Below are 9911 nucleotides of genomic sequence, written 5' to 3'. Positions count from 1 at the left end.
CCAGTGATTCCACCTAAGCCTAGCTTGTTATATCAGTACAAATATTTGACAGTATTTACAAGAGGATAGATGCTACAGAGACAGCTAAACTACCCTAAAGTGCACCCTACTTTTACTGGCAATTCATGAAAGTTACATCTATACACCATTTACTCAGTGTGTAAATAGTTCTAGTAAAGAATCTTATCTGTACAACAGTTGTTTACTATTTTATATCTTTGGAATTCTGAACTTCCAGAGCCTATTAAGTTTCATGAACTTTCTGCATCATTTAAGTTTCATTTAGCTTTCAGGGTCCTATGAGTCTCTCTTTCCCACAAAAAGACATGTTTATGTTAACAGAAAATATGTATAAAACATCTTATTTAATGCAATATTTTACATTATGAAGAGAAATGAGGAAACACAGTTTGAAAAAAAATATATGTATTTGTGTGAAGAAACACTTCACATATACTTTTGTTAACTTCAAGGATAAAAGTTCCTAAAATATAAATGTAGATTGTTGCTCCACAATAAGCTTTCATATCAAATGTATGCTATGATCATGTTTTCATTTAGCCAGTATTACAATGCCTTTGAACTTGTAATAAAAAAAATACACATATATGGCATAAATTTTAGCAATTATATAGGAACAATTTTTATATTTACTACATAGTCAAATGCAATTATATTATAAGGTAAGTACTTGATTTGTTTTCATATATCTAGCACAAATAAAATAATATTCTATGCCTCTATGCTAGAATTATTACTATATAAAACTTATGAAATTATATTTGTTGCCATATACAACAGGGAAAATCTCTACTAAATCAAGATTTCATAAATATCACTGAGAACATTTCCCACCTAAAATTTTTTTTGCAGCATCCTTCACATCCCTATTCCTTAGACTATATATTAGAGGGTTCAACATGGATGTTATAAGTGTGTAGAAAACAGCTACAATCTTGCTTTTCTCTGGTGAGGATTTGGAACCAGGCTGGGCATACATGAAAAACACAGTTCCATAGAATAAACTCACCACTGCTATATGAGAGCCACAGGTAGAGAAGGTCTTACTCCTGCCATGGGTGGAGGGGATCTTCAGGACAGTGGAAAGGATGTAACCATAGGAAATCAGAATGATGATTATGGTGGAGATGACAATGAGAGCAGAGAGAACAAACAGCACAATCTCATTCACAAAGGTGTCAACACAGGAGATCTTTATCAGAGCTGGGACATCACAGAAAAAGTGGTCCAGCCTGTTTTCTCCACAGAAACGCAAGCTGAAGGTGAATCCTGTTTGTATCATGGAGTTGATGCACCCACAGATATAAGACCCAGTTACTAACTGAACACAGACCTTTTGGGACATATGTACATGGTAAAGGAGAGGGGAGCAAATGGCTGAGAATCGATCAAATGCCATGACAGCAAGAAGGAAGCATTCAGTTGTAACAAACAAAGCAAAGAAGAAGAATTGGGCAGCACAACCATTGTAGGAAATTTTCTTTTCTCTTGTCAAAAAATTGGCTAAGGTTTTGGGAGCAATGACTGTAGAATAGCAGAGATCTAAATAGGACAAGTTTCTAAGAAAAAAATACATAGGTGTTTGCAGTCTAGAGTCCATCTTAATGACAGTTATCATGCTGACATTCCCTACCACGGAGACCATGTACATCATCAAGAACACTAAGAATAAGAAGACCTGAAACTTTGGAGAAGCTCTGAATCCCAACAGGATGAATTCTGTTAGCTCTGAGTAATTCCTCTTCAATTGACTCTTCATAACTAATATGAAAATAAAACTGGAAAATGGCAAAATAAAATAAGTGATGGGTCAGATCTCGTTTTTAGTTTAAAAAAATTGTTGAATCAGCATGAAAGGGAACTTAGCTCATTCCTTTTATTTTATAAACATAAACAATTTCATAAACATAAACAATCTATTGCTATTGTTAAAGTCTTCCCATTGAATAGCTTAATCCAGTGAGAATTCTTCACTATATTTATGTGTAATAAAGGCAGTTTGAAGCTCTATGTTCTATTTGGAAAAATTGAAGTTCCAGAAAGATGTCTGAAATCAAGAGAAGTTTCATTTTGAATTTTCCGCCTTGATTTTATGAACTGTTTACTTTCATTAAAATTTCTGAATATCAGTGGTTGATATATATTGGATACATTATAATCTTTCTAGAATATATATTATTTAGAAAATTATAATATAAAAATATTTGAATACATTTTGACTATATATGAGAAGGTTATTTGATTTAAATGATTTTCATCTACTAAAGAAAAACTAACATATCATTACATACACATGCATATGTACATATTGAGATATAGACATCCATATACAACTTTATATATGAGAGGAAATCTTTTCACTTTAGTCAGTAGCCTCATATCATTATTTCCTCTATTATTTGTCTATAAGATGATATAAATTCTTGAAGGCACAACTTAACTGCCAAAGTCAGTCATCATTTTGTTTATAATTTCTAAATACAACAAAACAAGATTTTCATTTTGCTTCACCCATCTCTCCCTCCTTCCTTCCGTTTTCTATTTCTTGTTTCCTTCATTTGTTACTTCATTATTTCTTTCCTATATCATCCCTTCATTCTTGGTTTTTTTCAAACTTTCCTTCATCCTTTCAATCTTTATCAATATATAAACAGTAGAGATTTCTTAACTCTTTGACAAATTCTCTTTTAAGAAAGATCTCTAATTATATGTACAATAGTACAAACATTTATAAAATTGATGACAACACAAGACAATTAAATATTACTGCTATTTAAAAAGTAAAAGTAAAAATTTAGGAAGCTTCAGAAATATTTACTTAAATATATACTGTTATGTCTGTGACATAGTAAATAAAATACACTATAGATATAGAGAAAGAAAGAAAAAATTATTTCAAATTTCTGATTTAGAAAATTAAAATTAAAAATAGATTTAAGTAACTTAGTCACTAGCTTAATAAATATGCTTGTCTACTACTCAATAATTTATCACAGAGTAGAAAAAAATGATTATAAACAATAGTTCAATCACATACTATGAGGTTGACTTTTAAATTATATAATCATATACATTAATTTTACAGCACGTTTACAACATGAATATAGAGTTATGTTCCCCATATAATTATAGTGAATAATTTAAATTATAATTTATACTAAGAAACTGTCTCATAATTGCTCCTATTGATATTAGAAAAACTATGAAGTTTCATATGTTAATGCATTTGAACCTTTGAAGATTATTAGTGTAAGATTGGTCTATATGTAATAGTTGTCCTCTTGAATATAAAGGTTAACATATATATAACTGGTTAATATCCACAAGTAGAGAAGTGATGAAAGTCACCTCTAGCAAAGACTAATAACTAAAAAAAACCTTAATTTTCTTCAAATCTGTATTTCACATTAACAAGTTCATGATTTTTATCAGAACTATCAAAACAAGGTTTAGAAATAAATGCTACAAGAGGTGAGTGTGTAGATAAAAAATGAGATACAAGATTATCTTGGTAAGCACTACACATAAATTCAAGTATTCTTATGAGAGTTTTTACTCATTATCTTGGTAAGCACTATGCATAAAGTATGCTTATGAGTACACCAAAAGATAAATACAAACAAACCTTTCATTAGCCTGCAGTTTTTCCACAGCACTGATTGTAATTGTTCAATGTTCAGTTTCTGACTCAGATTTTCTTGCATTAGCAAACACCAGCAAAAATTTTAGAACATATCTTAATACATGTTTGACAAACTTACATTTTCCTGTTCTGTTTCACTGATTCAAATGGCAAGAAGGCCTGGAATGAATCCAGAAAGAAATTTCCCCATGGGACTGGAAACCAAGGAGTTGGGCAAGCATTGCCTCTACAAAATATTCCATGGAGATCAGAAGTTTCTTCCATCAAAAAGATACTTTTTGCCATGATGCAGAAAAAGAAAAAGAAATAAACAAAATAGAAATTAGGTTTTAAAAAAGAAAAGAATGAAAAAAGATTATTAATTGGTATGTTGTTGTAATTATTTAAATTCGGCCTCTGGTTAAGTGACTATCTAAGCTGCAGTGGCCCTGCCTAGCTGAGTCACCATGTTTCTCAGCCAGAGGCCACCTATGCGTAGCAGCTAGAACCAGCCACCAGGAACACCAGCCCTGCCACCCACGAGATGCCAGAGTGGGAGGTGGGAGATGGCTCTGCCAATCTTCCATGCTGTCTCCTAAAGGCTGGGCATTGCCCAGACCATCCTGCCATCCATGTGGGCCCAGCAAGAGAATGAGACTCTAATGCTTAAAGATTAATCAAGTCTTTTATAGTTGGTAATGATCAGTAACAAGATACTCATACAATCAGAAGTGTAATCCAATACCTAATCTAGATATACCAACTACCTTTGACTGCTACAGACACGTGAAAATCTGCCTCCATCTCCTCTCCCCCCCCCCTCTCTCTCTCTTTCCTCTCTCTCTCTCCTGGCTCCTCCTCTTCCTTTTCCTCTTTCTCTCCTAACTCCTCCCACCTTAGCTCCTCCTACATATCACTCTTTCTGTTAAAATAAAAAAAATATTCTCTCAAAATACAGTTAGAGCATAACTATATCAATTTGTATCAGTAAGGTACAAGATAGACCTAATACCCAGTCCATCATTTTGTTGACTAACCAGAACCTCTGTCGTTTCTCCTAACTAAAAGACTTAGTTCTAAACCTGGGTTATGTCCTGTCTTTAGAATGAATGTCAGCTGAAAACCATCTCCTCAAGTCTTTTCTCTCAAAGTAAATAGCCTGGGTTGGCTATGAGACTGTAAGTCTTCAACCCTGTCAGAAATCTAGAATGACTGAATTAACTGAAATTATGGGAAGCACAAAGCATGGCTTCTAAAACTTAGCCAATTTATAGAGACCGCTGAATACCTGGACAGCCCCTAAACCTCAAAAACACTGGAGCATCCAATCTTCAGCCTTTTGGCCCAGGATCATCTGACAGACCTAGTAATGCAGAATTTTTAAGGTCTGATTACTCTGTCTTGACAGATATAATCAGTCAACTATTCCACAAGTGTGTCCTTTTCTGGACAGTAATTTGTCTGTAGATGAAAAGAGGCAATTCTTGCATAGTGGCTGTCTCACCACAACTGGAGTAACTGCAAAGATTCTCAATTTCTTCTTAGAATCCAAGACAGGGAAGCTGTCAGGAGCAGACAGGTCTCTAATCAAAATGAACATTAATACAGAACTGTTTGTAATGTTAATTCTGTGGACTTCTGACGTTTTGAAAACCAACTAACTATGTAAGGCAATCTGGACTGTTGTCCATTAACTCCTCTCAGCTATTTCTAATTAAAATCTAGAAAACACCCTAACAATAAACTCAGAGCCATGCAATTGCTACAGGCCCTTAACTCACAGGCTAACCATCTCAAATCAGTTTAAAAATGTTGAAGAGGGACTAGCTCTAAGCCTTGTATTCCTAAATGTGTTATATAGGCACAATGCCTATGAGAGTAACAATATTAATCTCACTTTTATATCAATAAGAAACTCATACCAATGAAAACCTTAAATTTGAAATCAAAATAAAATTTTGTAGCATTTAAGAATTTATAACTTCAACTTAATAACAATTATACAGATTTCTGCCAGTAGGTTATGGCTATGCAATAAATCCTAGATATTCCTCCCTGTTCCAATAAAATCATTACTTTTCCCTAGAAGGACAGCCTAATATTAACCACCTCAGTCCCCAAACCCAGGGAATAGGGGCGCTGACTCTTCATTAACTTCTTCAAGCTGAATTTGGACATTGAGATATCAGAAGAGGGGCAGGGGGAAGGGTAAATTGATAAGCCTCTTATGTCTGAGTCTTCACTGCATCCAGCTGAAATTCCAGAACACCAGAGATTTGAGGAGGTCTGTTCAGCTTGCTTGATGAGTAGATACATGAAGGCTGTGTATTCTGCAATATATAATTCTCAAAACAAATTTTAGTATCAAGATAATTTTTTGTTTGAATTCTGGAATCTAGTATTCTGGTGGCCTGCCTCTGTCATGTCTAATTCATATAATTCTGGGAAGTAGAAATATCTTAATCATCTCTTCTGAAAACAGACAGACAAAAGCTTTTCCTAAAACAGCATTTTCTTGAGCCAGTAACCAGAAAAACCTTTATCTTGATCTCTTTCCCAGATGAAAAATATAACCACAAAACTGAAAATCACACACATCTTGAAAATAAAATCAACTTTATAGCTAAAATACTGCATTGCCTATTCTTTAGGCCTTCCCTATTTTGCCAAGCAGGAAAAGAACCCAGAATTCCTGTGGGGCCCACACTAGACAGAACCCGAGTCCCTGTGAGGCAATATAACTTTATATCACCTGAATACACCTGATTTACACTATCTTTCTGTTTGGCTCTCTGCCAGAACAGTCTCTATTTATACACTATACTCTCTACACTAGAGTCAGTGACAATTTTCCCTATCTTAACTAAAGTACTGTATGTGCCTATTCTTAGGCTTTCCCTATTTAAGTTCCAAAACGCAGGTAATAATCCTTACGTGATTCGGACAAATCTGTTTATAAGTCTTTCCTAAAAGCAAATAATCCCTATATTTTATTTATACTTAAATTAGTAACTTCTCCACAATGGAGGCTTAAATATTTGGCTCTCTTTGCTCAGAGCGGCCTATATTTTCTCTCAGCAGAGGACTTGTCTGCCAGCATTTTTTTTTTTTTGTACACAGTTCCTGCACTGGAGTCATGTTGCTCTTATCAGCGCCACTCACTCACTCACTTTCCTTTAAAAAAAAAATACAACTTTTACTCTCAGGTGAATAGACTTAAATTTCTAGTGAATTCGTGCCCAAAATTGGTGCACCACTTTGTTGAAGTAATTTTTTAAAACGGACACTGGTCATGCCAACTATCTAAGCTGTGGCAGCTCTGCCTAGCTCAGCCACCATGTTCCATGACTAGAGGCCATGTGCGTGCAGCAGCTAGAACCGGCCAGCCAGGAACACCAGGCCTGCCACCCACAAGATGCCAGTGTGGAAGATGGCTCTGCCAATCTTCCATGCTGTCTCTGAAAGGCTGGGCATTGCCCAGACCATCCCACCATCCACGCGGGCCCAGTAGCAAGATGAGACTCTAATGCTTAAGGATTAATCAAAGGCTTATATATTTAGTATGATCAGTAACAAGATACCCATACAATCAGAAGTGTAACCCGATACTCAACCTAGATATACCAACTACCTTTGACTGCTACAGACACATGAACATCCGCCTCCATCTCCTCTCTCTCTCTCCCGCCCCCCCCCCCCCCCCGTCTCTCTCTTAGCTCCTCTTCTTCCATTTCCTCTTCCTCTCCTAACTCCTCCCACCTTAGCTCCTCCTACGTTGGTACACTAATCAAAACTTTGGAAAATTAAAAGAGCTCTCTGGAGGACATGATAACTGACTTTCTACACAATAGAAACTAATAAAAGAGACACAATGTGACAAAAGAAACACTTGGTTCCTTTCATAGTCTTGATTAACACATAGAAGTTCAATAATATTTGAATAGATTATATACTTTACATTTATAGACACATTTCTTATGTATTTGTGTATTATATGCATGTGTGTCTGCATGTATGTGTGGGTGTATATCTGTGGATATACTGACTTACAGCATCTTCCTCAACTAAGTTAACCGTGTTATTTTGATATGATCTATAACTGAAGTGACTACAACCACTATAGCTATATCCATTGATCTTGGATTTTCTTACTTTTACACCTCCCTGTCCTCCAGAGTAGAAGTCCCAGATGTGTACCACCACACACAGCAAGGTTTAGTAGGTCTGAACTCAGGTCTTCATATTTGCAAAACAGGCAATTTACACACTGAGCCTCTCCCCAGCCAAATACTCATTTCTTATCTCTACTGTAAATACTTATGCTGATATTATTCAAGAGATAATTAATATAAAAATATTTTTAACCAATGGAAGCAGTGTATTTTTAAACTAGCTAATGAGTTAACAAAATGGGCTGCCAAAAGTATACATTGGGCTACCATCTTGACTTCAGACATAAGAAGAAGTGTTAATAAAATTAAGTGTTAAACCTGTAAGTTCAAAAGCAAGAATCCTAGTTAGAGGAGAATACTGAGACAATAATATGAAAGAGATAATATGAAAGAAAAATGGGCTGAGAAAATGGCTCTGTTGGTAAATTGTCTACCATGAAGAGCTGAACTTAATGGATGTGACTGTAACTCTAGCACTGGGAGCGTTGTGGAATGGAGACAGTTGGATCCCCTGAAGTTCATTGGCCAGCCAGTCTAGGTAAATTGATGAAAACTGCATGCTCATTTGCATACATACATGCAAACACCACAGTGACAGATACATAATGAGAAATGTCTATGTATTTATTTATCTTAATTTTTAAATTCATTTATTTATTCACTTTACATCCCAATTGCAGGCCCCTTATTCTCCCCATCCTCCCTCACACAGCCTCTCCCCCCATCTCCCATCACCATCCCCTTCTCCTTCTCCTTTGAGATGGGGTAGCCCCATACCAATCTACCTTGTTACATCAAGTCACTAAAGGACTAAGCACTTCCTCACCCACTGAGGCCAGACAAGACAGCCCATTTAGGGGAACAGGATCCAAAAACAGAGAACAGAGTCTCCCTAGTTGTTGGGGACCTGCATTAAGACCAAGTTGTACATCTGCAACATATGGCAGTGAACCTAAATCCAGTCCTTGTATGCTTTTTGGTTGGTGATTCAGTCTCTGGCAGCCCCCAAAGGTCCCAGGTTAGTTGACTCTGTTGGTCTTCTTGTGGAGTCCATATCCTCTCTGGGTTCTTCAACCCTTACCTCAACTCCTTCACAAGACTTCCAGAGCTTCATCTAATGTTTGTCTGTGGATCTCTGCATCTGTTTGATAGAGGAGGCTTCAAAGAGTGTAATGTGCATATTTTCATTATGCTATTGAAACTATCATTATTCAGAAATATTATTGCAAAATGTGTGTTAATTCCTATAACTTTGTTGATTTTTTGATGTTTTCCCTGATCTCTTTTGATTAATGCTTCTGACACTGTTAATTGTTCCAATGATGATTTGACTATATTTATCTTTCTATTTACTAAAGTCCTTCTTTTCATATCTTTGTAGAGTTCACTTGTCAGTCATTAATTCCCTTAATGTGCTTTTATTTGAAAGGTTTTAATCCCTTCTTTACTTTTAATAGATAGTTTTACTGGACATAATAGTTTGAGTTGACAATTGTGATCTTTCAGAACTTGGAATTCATCTTTTCAGACATTCTGGCATTACACTGTTCTGTTGATTACTCACATGTTATTCAAATGGGCCTGCCTTGTATGTGATTTGACCTTTTTATCTTGAAATTTTCAGTATATTTCATTCTGCATTTTTAATGTTTTAACTGTAATATGCCATAGAGAGTTTCTTTTCTCATTCTGTCAATTTGGACTTTTTTGGCAGGGGGATCTCCTTCTCTGAGTATAGAAAATTAACTTTACTGAAAATATATTCTATTCCTTTGATACAGTATTCTCATCTTTCTATGCCCCAAATCCTAAGGTTAGGTATGTTTATGGTGTTCCAAGGTTTTCTAATGTTCCCTTCGTAGATGTTTGTAAATATGTTATTGAATTTCATTGAGTAGTAAAATTCCCCTGCTTTGTCTTCCAGCCTTGATACTCTACTTTCTCCATGATCCATTATATTAGTGAAGATTGCTGTTGAGTTATTTTTTTATTTTATTATTTTTAAAGTGTGTGTGTGTGTGTGTGTGTGTGTGTGTGTGTGTGAGAGAGAGAGAGAGAGAGAGAGAGAGAGAGAGAGAGAGAGAGAGAGAGAGAGA

At 35.4% G+C, this 9911-nt stretch overlaps 1 protein-coding gene across 1 annotated transcript; it reads right to left on the bottom strand.

Moving 5' to 3' along the window:
* Positions 1-835: 835 nt before the first annotated feature.
* LOC114637037 (olfactory receptor 12-like) lies at positions 836-1780 on the bottom strand. Its single transcript, XM_028785168.1, has one exon. The coding sequence runs from the start codon at positions 1778-1780 to the stop codon at positions 836-838; it is 945 nt and encodes a 314-aa protein (XP_028641001.1).
* Positions 1781-9911: the final 8131 nt, after the last annotated feature.

The sequence above is a fragment of the Grammomys surdaster genome, unplaced genomic scaffold, assembly GCF_004785775.1.
Source record: "Grammomys surdaster isolate TR1022 unplaced genomic scaffold, NIH_TR_1.0 125125, whole genome shotgun sequence".
Taxonomy (NCBI): Eukaryota; Metazoa; Chordata; class Mammalia; order Rodentia; family Muridae; genus Grammomys; species Grammomys surdaster.
This window is presented reverse-complemented; position numbering and strand designations above follow the sequence as displayed.

Excerpts from the sequence above, each read along its gene's own strand:
- LOC114637037 (XM_028785168.1), bottom strand. The coding sequence starts at position 1,780 with ATGAAGAGTCAATTGAAGAGGAATTACTCAGAGCTAACAGAATTCATC.